General features: G+C 40.3%; 1 protein-coding gene across 1 annotated transcript in view; it reads right to left on the minus strand.

Annotated features, from left to right (window-relative positions):
* LOC146326524 (matrix-remodeling-associated protein 5) overlaps positions 1-17,121 on the minus strand; it is a 31,016-nt gene extending 13,895 nt beyond the window's left edge. The window contains exons 1-4 of the mRNA XM_084718809.1: positions 16,862-17,121; positions 8,704-8,826; positions 6,899-7,035; positions 1,658-1,787 (exon numbers count right to left, since the gene is read on the minus strand). Of these exons, the coding sequence (XP_084574935.1) occupies positions 1,658-1,787; positions 6,899-7,035; positions 8,704-8,787 (351 nt within the window). The 5' untranslated portion in view covers positions 8,788-8,826; positions 16,862-17,121. The remainder of the gene's footprint in view (positions 1-1,657; positions 1,788-6,898; positions 7,036-8,703; positions 8,827-16,861) is intronic.
* Between the last annotated feature and the right edge of the window lie 1,645 nt (positions 17,122-18,766).

An 18,766-nucleotide genomic window follows, 5' to 3' on the forward strand; every position in this document is an offset into this window, starting at 1 on the left:
CTTTATGCTCTAAACTTTATTCAGCTATTTGTCTAGGTGGTTTTGGTAGCAATAAAAAACCTTTTACATTCCACAGACTAATGGATTGGTTTAATCTTAATTAAGCTTTGTATATCTGAGAGTGATTGTGTTTACTTTTTTAAAAGTGCACTGGGTGAGATTTTCAAAGTTAGTCTGTTTGAAGTTAGAGGCATTTGGGGACAAGTGTTGCTCTAATAAGTCATGGACTCGGCCCAACTCAATCTGGGTCTTGATGTAATTGATTCTGATGCATTGGCATGGATCTTTACTCCTAACCCAGTACAAATTTAGCTGCTGATTGGACCCATCTGGACCCAACACGACTCGCTGCATTTGTAGTCAAGCAACCAAAGTGCAACTAATTACTGACTTCAGTGTGTTTTAGGTAAGGTAGATTTAATTTGGCTCTGTTTGGACAGACATTGTGCATTTTTCTGGTGTTAGCTATCCCCGGCATGGTTCACAATTTTTAGATATGGCTTTATAGATTTATTTTTCTCTTTGCTGTGTAGAAGAAAATAAATATCACACTTGAAAGAGAGCAACATCTATTGACTCATGTAATGCAGAAGTGAACTTGGGAGTGAAATTTCACCCACAGCCTCGTTGTGTTTGTTTTTGCTTCACATTGCTCCAGCTATGATTTAGAGCCACATATGCTCACACTCTAGAGAGTTTACAAGAAGGTTTGACATAAATCAAACCTTAAGTATTTAACAACTTTCTCTTGGCTTGGATTTGCTTAAACAATCAGACCTGACTAGAGTGCTGGACAAACCATAGGTTCTTACAGAATAATTAATTAATTAAGTCTTAATGATGATGCATAATTAAGAGATAGGTCAGATATTTCAGTCTGAGGTGCAGACTCACTGACTCCCGGGTCAATTTGGGTTTAGTGCATAAAATGCAGCAATCAACTGAGCTGTCAATCAGGGGTCATGATTTCAGAATATTTGAAATGGCTCCTCCACCACTTTTCCCACCACCTTCAGACATCGCACCAACAACGATTAATTTATTCTGAGCTAGGTTCTAATCACAGTTTAAAATGAGTAAATCCAGATTCTAAATTAAGATGTACTCTCACAAGTAAAAACTCAATATTTTTATAGGTTACACTGTTTGCTAGCTAATTTAAAGATTAATAAAACATTACATTGTTTCTTAGCTAACTAAAAATAAATGTGATATTGTTTGCATTAGTTACATCATTTGTTGGCTACCTAAAAAATGTACAAAGCAGCATTGTTTGCTAGCTAAACAAATAGTTAAAAACCTAATTAGCCTATTCATTATGGCTCGACAGAGAAGCTCTAATTTCTCCTCCTTTGAGAAAAATTTGTTGGCTGACTTAATTGAACAATGTGGCCAAATAATATAGGATAAAAAAAAATGGACAACAACAGCAAAGTAAGGAAAAAAGAGACTTCCGAGCAGCAACTGGCAGACTGTTAATGCATCAGCATCAGGGAAATAATGAAGACGAATTTGATTGAGCTTTTTTAATTTCTTAATCAGGTTTAACAGTAAATCCTTGTTGGTGCAACGCAGTCATAAATTAGTCAGGAATTGTCTCACTGTCATAGTGTAAGGTACCAAGATACTCACACAAACACAAACGCACAAACTCTACCTGTAGTGATCTCAGGCTGTAAAACGCCCCAGGATGGACTGTGTTAATATCGTTGCCATGCAACATGAGCATTTCCAGTTGCCGTAGTGACCGGAATTCTGACCCCTCCACCTCCGTCAGGCTATTGTAACTGTTAGAGAGAGAAAATAAACAGGACCAGTTACTGGGATGAAAGAGTAACAGAGGGTCATTAGGGGGGGTCAGAGGGATTGGAAACTAAACTCAGCGAGCTTGCAAGTGTGTCTGGGCAATGTGACCTTTCAAATGAAGAGGAAAAGTATAGCTGGAAAGAATGGAGAGACCTCATTTAACATTTGACCTGCAATTATGTCCTCATTCTTAAAAGTTTTTCCAGTAAAATGCACAGGAAACATACACACACAGATCAAGAATCACCATGTTGCATCTTTTCACAATCTTTTTAGTTTGCACTAAAGTATAGAAGCTCAGCATACATTTACAAATTTGGTATGCAGCTTTTTAATAACAATTTTGTACTTTTGTAAACAACTACAGTATAACACTTTAAAGCAAAAGGGGCCTACGTGTATAGGGGACCAGTGCATAATTATATCAGCAGTCAAAATACAAAGAACTATTGAAAAACCTCTGTCAGTGTCTTCAGGTTTCAGCACATTACATCAGACATCTGTCAAAAAGTCAAACTGATTGCCAAGTACAGTATAGAACAGTAGGTGCCAGAGCCAAAGACATTATTCATCAAAGGATCACAGCAGAGCATGTTGTCTGTTGGCAGCAGCAGACTGGATTTGTCAGATTTGAGTGAGAGAGAGTTAGTCAGGTCCTCCAATACCAGGAATCAGCACAGTACTGTCCTCGACCCTGTAGTGAGTACCTAAAATGTAAAACACACAACATTCCCTGGGTGCAGTTATCCCTACCCAATTGAACACATATGGGAGAATCTGCGTTTTTCCACTGCCATCAATAAAACAGCCAGCTCACAATATATCATCTGGTGGTCACTTTCATCCAGAGAGTCTTTCTTTACCATGATGCACACATATTTTTAGGATAGGTTTCCCCATTGGGAACTGAACTTCGAACCCTGGCAGTGTTAGTGCTTCGCTCCTATACCATAACGAAAGCTGTTCCAAGTTCCAGGCGTTCACAGAATAAATTCCAAGGCACTGGTCTAGCACTTTGCCACATTTAAGACATTTTTAATCGGTGTGTTTAGCAGTTACGTGTCAGGCTATATGCGGTGACTTCTCACATAGTTTTGCCTCATAAGGCCAAGGCCTCTATCATAGTCCTGAATGGACATGTTCATGGACAGCTGCAGACCCGGTGGACACCTGTGACTTCTGTTTATACTACTTTCAAGAGTGCATGCGTCCCAGATTGGCATCTGCGGCGGCAGCATGTTAAAGGTCTGCAGACGAGTCCGAGCAGGAAATTACAAAGAGATATAATAAATGAGCATGACATTTTCAGAGGCTAAATGCAGCATAATATGCATTGGCTACTGTTGCCAATTTTCATGCTCAGACACTGTTACTCTAAGTATTTTAGGGGTTGCCAACATAGCATTGTGTATATGAAAGGCGTCACACTGGCACGAGAAAATGACAGAGCAGAAAATGCACCAGTTGACGAGGTATGCTTAAAATGAACTAGCTGGCCTTAGACAAGTCTGACCTCGTCAAAAGGCAGATGTGTTATTATTGTTCAGAACGGCCACTCCTGCAGGGGCGAAACATCAGACATCATAGACTACTGTGATAGCTGCATCCCACTAACTGAGCTTTTTGCAAGACCTCTGTGTGGTTTGCATTTCTTTGGCACTTCTATACAGTCAGAAAGAAAGATGGCTCATCATGGATTGGCTGCGGCAAAGAGATGTCACAGCTGCCTGCTTTGAGGTTGGTCGGGCTCACTTAGGCCCCACTCCAGAGTAGGTCCATCTCGGGTGCGGCTCAGTTTAGTTCGGCGTGCTGAAAGTGATAATGGAAATGGAATTTGGTGCGGTACGGTTTGGCTTGGTGCGGCCAAAAGTGCTGGTGGAAAAGGCCCAATACAGACAAGCAACATACCATTAACGGCTGAAAGAGATGCATGAGATGTATGGTGGATGGGTCTTGGAGGACTTTCGCTCTTGTTAGTTGCACAGACACATGCCTTTCATCATGTGACTGTCATCTTGTTGCCTCAGTGACATTATATCATATGACATATGTAATGTTGTTGTAAACCCAAACATGGTCTTATTGTAAACCTACCTAAGTAGTTTTTGTGCCTACACCTAACCAAACTGCAACCATTTCACAACAAAAACCACATACTAAAGAGGCTTTCTTGCAGCATCTGAAACAACCACTAAAAGGCACCTTGTGTATCAGTATGAGACGCCAAGGAGAAGTGACAAAACAAAGGTATGCGACTAGTTGGGGAAAGAACATGTGACCAGATCTTAGGGGAACAGAAAATAGTATTTTCTAATGGAAGTAATAAGAAATAGGTCTGCGTTCTGAAGCAATTTCCCATTGATACACAATAGAAATGTTTCTATGCTATGTTCTATGTTATCTATGTATGATTTAAATTCATTGGCCAAGCACTTAGTTTGAAGTGTACCAAGACTGTATCTCCACTTCATTGTTCTTAGTGCAGTTTCCTCAGTTGGGCTTTTGTAAGGTTTGTAATTTGAAGGTTCAGCAGTGCCCAAGTGCAAGGGAACTAGACCTTGAAACCAAATATTACATGCACACCCATTACAACAGTTTTGATAACTTGTCATCCCTTCTGATTAAAGATCCCTGGAGGAAGTTAATTTGATTTCAGCTTTAATGATGGTAGATCTGTATCTTCTGTTTTCCATAACTCACCAATAATATATCATGATATACCATGGAGAAATAGCTGAATGCTAAGTCCCATTGTCACTATGCCAAGCTCTCTAAGTATGAAGAACTGGTGACTATCTTCCCTCTAGGTGGTCCTTACCAATTGGCTGTTCCTTTGAAAGAGGACGGACGCCTGCATTTATTAGAGCAGTTTCCTTTTGAATTTAAACAGCACTGCTCTAAATCCAGACTAAGGGAGAACAGGCCCCAAAGTGTAAATAAAAAAATTACAAACATGCCGGGTGTGAACATATACCAACCGTTTTGCATTAGGGACTAAATCCCCTTGGTCTGCACCCCAGTTTTCAGGGTGGTCTAATGTTTAGAAAGTTCGAGCCTGTTAGCTCCCTAAAGGTTTGGTCCCCCTCCAAACGTCTGCTCGGCTGAAGTGTCCCTTAGATGTTCCCTTCACTCCCGTTTCAACAGACACTGCACTCCACCCCACATGAAGAAACAACCATCAGGAATCAATAGGGAATGATAAAAATAGTGTACAAAAATACAACATCAAACAGTTGTCTGCATGAAATCCCATTCGCATGGTAAACTGACAGCAGTGTGTTCAGTTTTGTAACTGACTTGCTAAGCTTCACCAGCCCTTAGTTACTGTTGCTATGTCTGTCAAGTTGGCTGTTCTCACATGGCACATTTGCTGTTTACAGCGATGATGGTGACAGATTTACCACCCCAATTGTTTTGTCATTTTTGAAACAATGTGTCCTTCATTTCAGAGAGACAAAATGACAAATGCAGCCTCCTCGTTTCTAACTGTTTGCCAACTGAAATGACAATACTCACTGGTAACTGTATCTAGCCAGCTAGCCAGCCCCATAAGTTGGTTCAAATGATATCTTTAACACTATAGCAGACAAACACACTGTTTAATCCATCTCTTTCACTTTTTCTCTTGTGTTTTTTGGTTTTGGACAGGCTCACAAAAGAGGCCATCCTCCATACTCTTCATGCAACAGCATCAGCAGTTTGATGGGCCCAAAGTTTGATGGGCCGGCTGTACTTAGTTATGGTGGCTAAGCTATGATTGGACAATTGCTGTCTCGCAGCCGGTCAGTAAGCAAAAGCCAGAGACATAGAATCAGTCTCTCACTTACTGTCATTGCCATGTGGAAGTCATGTAGTGTCTACTTTTGTAACTTTTTGATCATGTTGTGTATCTTCAATGACATAATATACTCCAGGTGTCTATATGTGCTGTGTGTGTTTTTGGTGTTCCTTCTCTGCAATACATCTTTAGAATGGTTGAAGACAGTTTCATAAAACAAAGGCCAGAATGCTCTATAGTTGTAGCAGTATATTACTTTTTTTCATTTTGGCCTGAAGGGGGTTGTGTCCTTTAACACTTGTTGTTGCCAAACCCTTTCTACCGTAGTTACTTATTCCCTATTGTGTAATGCTGCCTATATAAAACAGCGTATGCATTTTGTTTTGGTTTAAGACCAAGATTATCTGGAACGCACTGATAGCTCACAGTACAGGGCAACATATGGAGACAGTTTACCTCCTGTGGACTGCAGGTTTTGAGACCATTTACCTACTGAAATAATCACATCAAAGCATTATATCCAGTAGTGAAGAGCTGGTGAGCTGCTCTAAACACAAATGTAATGCACCTGAAATGGAGTGATAGCTAAAAGACACCCACATGTGAATGGATAGCCTCCTGTCAACAATAGCGAAGCTCTGGCTGCTGTGTGCCAAGTAGTTTGCCATGTAAATATGTACTGTTCAGAGCCAATTATTAGACAAGGCAATCTGTTACATACAAAACAGTGTCTGGTCTATTTCTCTGCTGCGCTGTGGGGCAGTGAAAGCTCCCTCCACCATACAGAGACCCACATGGAAGTGATTATGAGATTTATCCCCTCCAGAGTCAGTTCAATTCCACATGCTGGTGCTAAGCCCTTATCTTCTGGGTTTAAAGCAGATGTTGTCAAATTAAATACACCACAGGCGACATGCAGGTTATCTCACTGGCTGCTGTCTTTGGTGCGCAACTGACTTCTTTTGTTCTTTAGGAAGGTTGACAAATGATAAACCGATGGCAAGCAGCAATATGTTTTATGATCCTCCCCCCTAAGGCAATAAAGTAATTTCTCTGTTGGATCCATGGCATAAAAGTGATCGCCAACCAAGTGATCTCGCCAAGCAAAAAGCACTTACCTCAGCATTATAGTTTGTGAGTTATTAGAGGCAGTGATGATCATTTGTTAGCTAAAGAAAACGCTTCTCTGACAAATCACCTACACCACATTCCACAGTGTTTCCTGTAGAGTGTTTAGTTTTCTTCCCCTTGGGCTGCCATTGATAACAATGCTTCTGTGTGCATGTGCGTTTATGCAGAGTGATTGAGTCTTACCCCAGGTTGAGCCTCTCTGTGTCTTTAGGGAAGGTTTTTGGTATGGTGGTGAGGTGTCTGAACGTACAGTGGACCTCCTTAACGCCTGGACAGCTACAGCTCCGTGGGCAGGATGGGATGGCGTGTACAGGGGAGATCTATAGAGAAGGGAGGAGGTATGCAGGGAGAAAGCATCAATAAGAAAGAGAAAGGAGAAGTTTAGGAACAAAAAAGAGAGGGCACAGATAAGATAAACAGGGAGAGGTATGATAATAGAGACATGAGAAAGCAGTAAGGAGAAGCAAATTCAGAAATTCAGGAAAGATGAGATAAGAGAAGGAGAAGCAAACAGATGAGTTCAGACCTGTGTAAGCACTGACAGTTTGGAAAGAAATCAGTACTAAAGTGAGTAAATAGACTTGAGGCTTATGTATATAAAATAGACCAGGTGCATTAGCATTGTGCCCTCCTGTGCCTAATTCCATCAAACATTTTTTAAACATGATTTATTTGCCACGCCCTCTGACTTGACCTGTGTTTCAACTTAGCCAGGAGCTTCTTCCTCTCTCTCTGTTTGTCTATCTGTTTTAGCCTCGAGCTTGGGCTTCAGCTTCACCACTTCACCAGATCATAGACAGCTACAGGCCATCCAGTCCTTGTACAACCAAAGTGAGAACTCCATTTTCTTTCAATAGTCTAGAGTTGGGTTGGGGCAGCAGCAGGCTAAGCAGGATATTCCAGACATCCCTCTCCCCAGCATCACATTCTTCCTTCAAAATCCTGAGGTGTCCCAAGGTCAGATAAGACATATAATCTCTCCAGCGAGTTAAAGGTCTGCCTCTGGGTTTCCTCCAAGAAAACCACCAGAGGGACATGCAACTGAGCAACTCACTCCCAACCTGGAGGGTTTTCCTGTAGAGAACCATGGCGTCAGACCTGGAGATGCTGGTTGCCATCCCGTTTCACACTTGGCTGCAAACCACCCCAGTGTGTGCTGAAGGTCCTGGTCTAAGGAAGCCAATAGAACCACATCATCTGCAAAAAGCTGTTGGCTTAATCAGACCTTGACCTTGAAAATACACTCAGGTGGTTTGCAGCCAAGCATGAAGCAGCCAGATTGAGAGTCAGCATCTCCAAATCTGAGCCCATGGTTCTCTGACTGAAAACAGTGGAGTTCAAGTATCTCGGGGTCTTCTTCACAAGTGACAGTAAGATGTGTGAGATCAACAGATGCATTGGTGCAGTGTTAGCAGTAACCTGGGTGTTGTACTGGATCATTGCAGTCAAAAGGGAGCTGAGCTGGATGGTAAAGCTTTTAATTTATCAGTTGATTTACCTTCTATAGTCGTGAGCTTTGGGTAGTGACCGAACCAATGAGGTTGTGGATACAGGCGGATAGAGGGTGAGGAGTTCTGAGATCTGGAGGGATATCAGAGTTGAGTGGCTGTTCCTTTGTGTACACAGGAGCCAACTGAGGTAATTCAGGCACCTGATTAGGACGCCCTCTAGACGAGTTCCTCTGAAAGTTTTCTGGTAACAACCAGATGGGAAAGGTACCAGGAGGAGACCCAGAATTCGCTGGAGGGATTACATATCCCATCCAACCTGGAATTTCCCCAGTGTCTCGTAGGAGTGCCCTTCTCAGCTTGCTGCCACTGCAATCAGACTCCAGATAAGCCAAACAAAATGGATGGACGAATTGAATATCTATACTTTTTCACATACATATATTTGTGTTTTTCCCAACATAAGGAGCCTCATAACTTTAGTAGTAGTAAGCAATCACTGGTTTCTATAAGAAGGTGAAACCTGTAAGTAAGATTTACCGTTTGCCACAGGAGTGATGAAAAGAGCAAGGGAAACCACGCTACAGCCAACCTGCAGAAGATGTAGCACCACCACAGCGCCATGACTGGATGGCTGTCTGACCGCTCACGTCATTAATACACCTGCAGGAAGGGATGAAATTATTTAGATGTTATAAACATAACATAGACAGGATTTATTGTGGGGCTGGTTTGGTGGATTTGCATCTTGTACAAATGTATCTATGTATCTGAGAGACTCAGTGTAGTGATACTGCAGTTGATCCACATGCAAAGTAGATGATGACGGTAGAGGAAATGAATCACTGGCAAAAAGTGCAAAGTCAACTCTATTTGAGACACTCGCCTGACAGGAATGTTTGACAACGATAAAAGGATGTCATTGTCCATTAAGATGTTTCAGTGTGGACATTTTCCTATAGTTATTTGGTGGACGTCACAAAATCTCTATTGAGCAATGAACTAGATGGCTGTTTTCATTTTGTGTGATCATTCACACAACTAGGGGGGGAAATATTTGATGTCCTGTTACTGTGGTATTAACATGCACAAGGCCCTAAAGCTATGCATGCACCACACACACACACACACACACACACACACACACACACACACACACACACACAAACATATTCTGCAGATTTTTCACCCTTCAACAACGGATGATTTGTTGAATCAGCAATAACTAACTCACAGCTTTGGCTAGACATGATGAAAGAGAAAATTAATATAATGACTTGCAAAATGAATTATATTTATAACCACTGAACACAAGCCCAAGCTGGTACACCCACAAGTGTTGGATAAGGACAGGAAGGAAAGAAAGAAAGAAAGAAAGAAAGAAAGAAAGAAAGAAAGAAAGAAAGAAAGCAAAGTTCCCATAGTAGTACTGACAAGACTGAGAAAGTGAGAGAAATCTCTGTGAGTGAGTAAGTTGACAACTGTAGCAGCTCTGCTCATACCAAACTATTTGCCCTCAAGGTTGATAAAACACGTCATTTAAATCCTCCTGCCTGTCTTCACTACACTTTTCCTTGGGGAAGTCAGCAGAGTGCAAATCCTCTTTTATCCAACTCAATCATGTTCAAAACAGGGAATATGTGTTTAAGACACACACAATAGACACATCATCTGTCGGCATTGGGGATTAAAGACTCAAAATCACACTCTGGTAGCTCAAACAAACACTGGAATAAAACAGAATCCGATCCAGAACAACACAATGCAACAGCTTTGTGGAAAATAACTACTTAACGTAGGTAGTTGTGGTTTGCCACAGCGCCAGGTGGTTTGGCACTCATTATGTTGGTCTAAATGTTAGCATACTCTTTTGAGGTGCATTACATACCAATTACATGCAACCACATTCACTGAGACACGTACTCACGCACACCTACACACAGGCACACACTAGGCTGAGAGCCGGTGTAATAAACCCAGAGAAAAACGTTCACAGGTAGAACCAAACACCACACATATTTGAATTCATTAGAGGCCAGTTTTGGGGTTTCTGGTTTCCACTTCTATCTCTGTGTTTTCTCCTCACAAGGAGGCTAATTCACCTAACAGCTGTGTGTGTGTGTGTGTGTGTGTGATGGTTGTGACAGGAAGCCAGGAGGAAAGTGCCCTAGAATTTCACCTGAATCGTAACATGTTATTGACAATCTCTCTCTCTCAAACACACACACACACACACACACACACACACACACACACACACACACACACACACACACACACACACACCAGTTTGGACTTCCTGATCTGACAAACACATTAACCTATATAGGCTAGAGGTCAGTCAGGCTCACTGTTTATTTCAGGTGGTGACAGTTCAGATCAAATGAATTGTTTCCTACAGAGAGATTCTCTTCAGATCGTAACAAATGAAAACTGGTGAGAATAATAACAAATGTACTATTCTCAATGCCAAGAAAATCATGTTTTTTTTAAGTACAAGGGTCTACAAAGTGCAAGCCAAGGATGATCTGAGTACACCTGACCCCAAAGTGTAGGTCATTTTATAATTGTGAACACATGGATATCATAGTCAGGCACCGTTCGTTGATCTCTACTTGTGTACTTGAGTACAGTCAAGTGGATTTTGCGATTGGCAGGTTTTTTTTTTGTTTTGTTTTTTTAACACCATAGCAACAACTGCATCTACAAAGTGCAAGCCAAGGATGATCTGAGTACAGCATCATCAGATACACAACCAGTGTTGTGTAGGTGATGATGCACATGTACTCAGGTGTGGTAGGAAGAAATCATACCTGAACTGAAAACTCCCTTAGCCTACTGTATTTTACACTTTTGTAACAAAAATAAATAAGAGTCTACAGCAACTCAAACAGCAAAAGTGGATGTGTTTAGGCAAAGTCGGGTGTTTTGAGCTAAATGCTAACCAAGAGGCTATATCTGGGGCTGAAACTGCCATCACAGACAGTACCTTCATGTTTTTCCCTTGTTTATGATGCTAATGTTGTGTTGCAATGTGCTAATGTTTAGCAAGAGTGATGCTCAAAATTTTAGATGAGCATGTTAGCATGGTGAGACTGATGGGAACATCATTAGTTTGACAGATATTTGGTCATAAACCAAAGTATTGGACAAATTAAAGTTTTGGACTTGACTAATAATGGCACTAGAAAAAACAACAACTTTTTTTTTCACAATTTGTCAAAGTAATTTTAGCCAAACTCAAGGTGCACTTTTTCTTGGGATTTCAACCACCATCTCACTGTTTTATGGCCGACCAAGACATGCAATTGAAATACCTAGAAAACTAGTCATTGGACAATAAACCTGCAACTGATTTGGAAACCTGGGGAGGCAGAAACAAGTCGTAAACACAACACTGATGTGGTATAAGTTTTTTTGGTCTCCACCAGCTCCTGAGAAAAATATCTCTCTTCTAATTGCCTGCAATATGATAGCTTGTTGCAAACGTTGTCACATAAATGTAGTCTATGAACCATTGTTAACATACAGTATATATTAATGCAGATTAGATCTTTAAATCATGAATTATTTTACCTCTTGTGTCCTCCACAGGAAGGGGGGGTTAGAGGTCAGGGCCATCTACAGAACAGAAGCTCTGGAGCTGGTCAGGGTTCATTGTTGTGTTCAAAGATACTCCAGCAGGAGGGATACTTAGTCTCACAAGAGCTTGAACCTGTGCCCTCAGGTCTCTAATGACTTTGCCACCTTGGCCAAGATCATAAAAATTCAGTACCTGACATTAGTCATATGATACACGACCTGCGGCTCACAATGAATGTCCCATATGGTTGGTGTAACTTCGGTCTTCAGTTCTATAATGTAAATGACATGTTGAAAGTATATTGGATGTATTTTATTATGTGTTACACACTGTTCAGCAACCCTCGCTTTTAATACAGCTCAGGTAAGACTACAATCTGTCGCTGCAACAGCATACCTTAACTTTATGGAGCGATAAAGGTGTCAATGACAGTTGGTCTCTCGTATCAGAGTTATTATTATCCAGGTAAATGCTGTCAGTCTACTTTTGCCCTCCTATAATGTCTTTACCAGATCTCCTGTTGTTAGCAACTTGGAGACAAAGAGAGGGCAGGCAAGGAAATGTGAGGGGAAAGTGAAAACAGAGAGAGTCGAAGCAAGGTGAGAGGAAAGGAAAGGAAAGCACAGGAAAGGAAGTATGTTAGAGGAGGGGAGGACAGCAACAGAGAAAGAAGAGAAAGAGAAAACAGATGAGCAGAGATGGGTTTCCCTATACATTTAAATCACTTAGTACCCTTCCCAGACTTTCACCTGACAGAGATAAAGTGCTGTACTTCCACTGAAAAAGCCAGACAACTAAACTGCCGGACCTCCTGCTTATTGAAATCGTATGTTCGCTGGCACAAAGAGGTTTTCTCAAAGTCCTGCCAAAATTCATCCTCCACTCCTTTTTGTCTTTCTATATGGGTTTTTTTCATGACCAGTGAATGAACTAGGAACCAGGATTCAAAGTCATAATCTGATGAAGAGAATGAAAAGGAGGGAAAAAATTAATGAATGAAGGATGAGCAGAAACAGGAAAAGCACTTTAACTTAAAATAATATGTTCTACTTGTAGTGAAGAACATAGAAACCCTATTAATAGGATCATCGGATCATCTAAAACTTTAGCATAGGGGTCCCAAACTATTTCAGCTTGATAGTTTTGACCATTAATAAAGTGGCTGTAACATTTCTTGATGGCAGCTGTATTTTGCTGCTGTTTTGTGAAGTTCTTGTCCCCTATATTGAATGTCATTAAAGGGTTGGTTGGAGAGTTGCTTTCACATTCCATGCTTTAAGGAAACTAAAGCAGGCCTATGCATTTAAATCTACTAATTGGTGACCCGTTAAAAACAGGTCTGGGTTTGACATTGGGGGGCCTGGAAAGTGCATATTTTCCTTGACCTCGTTGTTAAAGCTGTTTCCAGTTAAGTGATTGTTGAGTACAATGTTATGCTAACCTGACGTTACAGTAGCCAAACTACAGCAGTGAAAAATTGGTTAAAAATGATATTCCCTTTTAAATGCTAAGTAAGTCTACTTTTATATGCACATTACTGTACATTACTGCAGGTTTGTGGGTAAACAAAAGCTGCTTTACTTGCAGATATACACTGGTACGCACACTTATCATGTTATTGTGGTGTTATTATAACTGTGCAGCATCATCAGTCAACACAGTGTGTGCACAACTGTTAGCGTTTCAGCTGCTTCTCAGCATGTTTGTGTTACTACTAACACTGAACATAAAGGGCTGGGTTTTTAATGTCTGTTAGCATAAACTAGCTAAGGCTTGTATTTTCTTTTCTATATTGTTCACTGTTGTGACGCTGCTTATCTGCTATATCTATAATAATGGTGGTGAGTCCAATGTTATGCTAACCTACTTTAGCAAACGCTATGAAAGTAAGATCCAGGTTAATAAATGCTCTCCTAACCCTCTATGTCTAGCCAGCTATGGAGAGATGTTAAGCATCAGAAAACCTATTTTTTTTTATATTGATTTCAATGTGTTAGAAGTGTTTAGCATGCTGCTAATGCACTTTCCATTTTTATTCGCTAGCAGTGCACCTCTCACTGTTGGAGGAGCTTTCTCAGTATCTCAAATTGAAGATTTCAAGCAAATGCTTCAATCTGTCATCTGACATTTACTTGTCATGGCAGGAAGAAGCACATAATCGATAATTATGTCCCGCCATTCTAAGCTATTGTTAATGGCATTGATTATTCTTGCGGGATATTACAACTAATGTCTTCAAATGGGGTCATGTTTATCGTGTTCAAAGGAGGAGTCTGTTTTGGTAAGTTGGATGTTAAGTTGTAATTTCAGTAGTAGAGATTTCCTATGTAATTTACACATCTTTGGAGAATGCTGATATTCCCAGTGGCTTCATCTTTGAATTTCCTGCATTACGTTAGCTGCTTGCTAGCTTGCTAGCCTCAGTGGCTTCTAGACGCTGACAGTTTTGGCATCCATGTTGCTGTTGCCTAGCAGCAGAACTTAACTACTTGAATGCCAAGCACACAACTTCTCATGCTGTAACCACAATCTTATGACTTTCATTCAAAGGCGGCATATATCCATCTGAACAGTTAACATCAAAAATGGCGGAAAAGGTAGAAGTTCGTATTGATAAGAACCTGGAGTTATGTGATCTAGCAAACAGAAATTAGGGCAGGGTTTTATTTCCGCAGTTAGAGTTTCCTAACACTAGAAAGACATACTGTATCTCACATTAGTTTAATTGGCATCAGAGTAAGAAAAAAAATGTTACCACTCATTTCATCTTGATTTTCAGACGTCCAGGATGACATATGTAAAATGTGGATAAACTGCTGGCATGCAGCGCCACCGGTCAACAATCCTCCAACGACTCGGCGAAAAACTGATCACAAGCCAAATCAGCTTCCTTAATACATGGTGTATTCCTCCAAGAATGTCTGAGTGAGGCCAATACATCTTAATGTCAAAAGCATTACACTGACTGGCAGCCAACTCACAGAGGCTCCATTCATGATAACACATGTCAAGAGAAGACTACAATATGATTCCCACATGTTTTCCATGCAAGTCTGTAATATCATGTGCTGCCCATATATCCTCATTCAGAAATCTCTTTCAACATGTGTGTGGAGCGTCGCCATTGGATACCAACCGTGTCTCCAAAATGTTATTTAGCAGGTTGAACATCTGCGTTTTATGATTGAAAAACATACATTTGAACATTTATATGTAAAATATTCAGGGTATAGTTACTTGATATAATCATTATTCTTAGTCTCGCTTCACCAACGTCTGGCTTTTTGGTAATTTATTTAAATTTATTACCTAGTGACAGAACTTTTTCATATATTTTAGAGACTTCTGGGGTGAAAGAAGTCCACTTTGGTTAAATTTATAGATACTGTAAAGAGTGTCACATGGGGTAAAAATGTGGAGCAAATGTGCTTCCATTGAGTATATGAGAGAAACAAAATCCTCCGCCTGCATGTTTATTGACTGCTTTAACTATTTTCATCAGCAGATTCCTTTCAGACTCACCCTCCAAGTACTGGCTGTAAATCTCTCAAAGTTTTAGCACGGCTCGCTGCAGTAGCGCGGAGGGACGCTCAGGTGGCTTTTAAGCAAACTTAAAATACTTTGTACAGTCTAAGCAAAGTCTAGCAAGCTTTATTTTGCCCCTGGCCTATTATTACTGCAAGCTGGACCCCGTTAGTCATTAAAACAAAGCTGCATGTGTCTAATAAATACTCAAGAGTGTATTTATACAGAGCGTCTGTTTGCCTGAAGTGCTCATTGGTCCCAATATGATTTTAATGCACTTTGGCAAGGGACCATGTTGTAGTAAACAAACTTACCCAGTAACAGGCTGTGTTTGACATACACTTCCGTGTCTTGCACACAATATATCAAGAATAAATATTTGCAACTTCAGAAGCCCTTTGAACACAATCATATGGGAATCTTGTGCTATTTTTGGTCGGTGGTGGGCGAAAATACACTGCAAAAACATTTCAATGCAACCTACTTTTAAAAAGAATTGAGTCTGAGCCAAAAGTCGAACTTTTAAAGGTATAATATGCAACGTTTTCTTCAAAAACAGCATATAGACTCATATAAACATAATCCCTTTCTGGAGGTGTGTGCCCTTTGACTGTATATCCATATTTTTCTGTTATTGGAAAGTTTTATCAACTCAGAATGTTGGTATTTGACGTCCTGGTATTGTTCTGGTGCATTTAAACACAGCTCAGAAAAATTATATCTAGTTTCAAGAAAGTCTTCTAGAAAGTAAAGTGAATAATGGTTAATTATTTAATAATTTCAATCACAACAATTTTAATTTTCAAGTATCCAAATAATGACAAATCATGTTGACAGAAAAATATTTTGAAATAAGAATCTCAACAAAACTTTGTTTAGTTTATTTAAAAAAACTTAGTGATTCAAAACTTAAAAATCAAGTGAAAGAAGTACCATTGGATTTATGAGTTTTCTCAACTTTTTTCCACAGTTTAGGTTTCATGTAGATCAGAAAAGTACAGGAGGTTTTGAGGATAAGCACTATGTCACAGTTTTGTTCATAGTTGTGGACAGAGAGTTGCTCAGTAGACCAAAATAAACAGCACTGGTCTGTTATCTGCTGCTGATTTCACTCAGCACAGATCAGTCAACAGATAAATTAGCCTGCTGTGACACCGCCGACCACATCTGTCACAACACGACAGTGAGGATGAAACCAGAGTTGAAAGTGAGACAGCGCTCTTTGATAGTACACAGATAAATATGGCTTTAAAGCTGTCACTTCTGACACTCATTAGACAACTTCAACTCATTTAACTGGCAGTTTTAAATGAGGACAGTAGGTTATCAGCCATACATCAACTTCAAGTGCGCATAGCTCAAAGTTCTGGAGGAAAATGACACTCAGTTTAAGTCAAGCGTCCGGGTTGTTGTTGTCAACATGTGAAGAAGAATTCTGAATGAGAATCTGTATATTAAAACCAGAGGTCTGCTGTCCTGACTGCAAACTAACAAACCTTAACCCAAACAACAGCATCTGTTTAAAGTCACTTTTACATCTGGGAGCATTTAACAAGTTCACATTATTAAAAGAAACCACAAAAGACTCACCTGGAAATTCTTCCAAAGGGGGAAAAACATAAACAGTTTAAGTGCAAAAAAAACAAAAAAGACCCCAAAACAGGTCCTTTAGTGTTGACTGCAGGCTGGAAAGTCAGAGTTTTACAAGAAAAAGCAGGCGTAAAAAAAAAAAAAAGTATCCAGTTGATGTTTTAGTCCTGTGGATGTTTGCTGACTTGTAAAGCCATCGAGGTCCTGGGGTCTGTGAAGGAGAGAACAGGAGAGGGGATGGAGCGCCTTCTCTGTGTGTGTGTGTGTGTGTGTGTGTGTGTGTGTGGATTAGTTTGACCCTCTGTTGGTCCTTAAGGCATCTGGATTTCAGATTAACTTCCTTCTCGTCCCGTTCTGTAACTGTGCGGTCAGGAATGCTGCTTCTCCATCCCCTCCTACACCTACGCTCCTTCCTTCACCTCCTCCATTCATCCCCTCTCTCTCTTTAAGTATCTGTCTCTCTCCCTCTCTGAGACTCTTTGCTCCCATTTCACACAAGCAATCCTGGTGGAAACATTATCACTTTCCTTTCCTTTTCTCTCGTTTCTTTCTCTTCCTCTCCCTCTGTTTACCTCCTCTCTCAATCTCTCTTTCTCTTCTCCCTCTCTGTCTGTTTTTCTCTTTACACGCTCTCACCTTTCCAACTCTCCACCTCCCTCTTCCTCTCTTTTCTCCCTCTTGAGGTACATTACAGCTTCTGAATACAGATTAGTCAATTATAATAATCCGTCTATAGATATCAAGCCTGTGCCGGCGGCTACACATGATGCGTACTTTGCAAAAGTTGGCAGGTTGTCCGTATCATTCATGTGATCTGCCCACATAAAAATTACAGTGAATTAAACAGGATGGATAGGTTTTTACCAGTTCAATTGTCCTTTAAGCCATGAAATTGTATGTAATTCCTGCAGTGTTGAAACACTGTGGCACCATACCTTGGCTGTATTGACATAGCAATTTACAGGATTGAAGACAGGGTTTTTTTTTTCATGTAGAAATGTAAAGTCTGGGCGTTTCATAACATGACTGGTGGCATGTGACGGCTAAATTTGAGTTGTGAAACATATTGTGCATGTCAAATGCATAATATGTTTGATCTTGTTGGCACCATTTGGAAACACTTAAGTCAGTGACCTGCTCATTTGTTTCTGACGTCAAACTCTAAACAAATCTACATGAATAGGTCTTTTGTAACAGAGCCCAACCTCTGGCTTCCCTTTATTTCGTTCATTGCAGTTGGAAAAAAGAGACAAAAAACCTTGTTAAATCTTAGGCAGAGGCCTGTTAATGCGCTGTGGGAGAGTTAAGAAATGAGACCATCATATACAATAAAAATACAGACACCCAAATTATAAATTACAACAGATTCTTGCTGGTCAACATGGATTTAAAGACCCAGTTTGTAAAATTTATTGGGATTTTATTGGCAGAATTTAACAGAAATTAAACATAATATTCATAAGTATGTTTTCATCAGTGTATGATCACCTGAAAATAAGAATTGTTATGATTTCGTTACCTTAGAATTAACCATCTATGTCTATGGATGCTGCAGGTCCTCTCTCATGGAGTCCACCATGTTGCACTGACATGTTTCGACAGAACAGACAAACGAAATTCTGGCTCTAGATTAGGGTTGGACAATATGTTAAAAATTTGCAACTGACCAACTTCTGTCCATCAATCGCCAAAGTGTCACCACTTCCCTCCTCCTCCCGTCCTCTTAGTTTCCAAAGTCAAAAATGAACTTTTACCTTTAACATTCCACATTTACATTGAGGTTTTTCTATTTTAGAGTTAATTAATTCATCTTTAAAGCCTGACTTCAGATCCCTTAATCGTGCACATCTCTTATTGTTTCCGATATTGAAAGAAGTCAGCTGGTGTGTTCACTGACACCGCCAG

The sequence above is a fragment of the Lutjanus erythropterus genome, chromosome 5, assembly GCF_056507025.1.
Source record: "Lutjanus erythropterus isolate fLutEry1 chromosome 5, fLutEry1.hap2, whole genome shotgun sequence".
Taxonomy (NCBI): Eukaryota; Metazoa; Chordata; class Actinopteri; order Lutjaniformes; family Lutjanidae; genus Lutjanus; species Lutjanus erythropterus.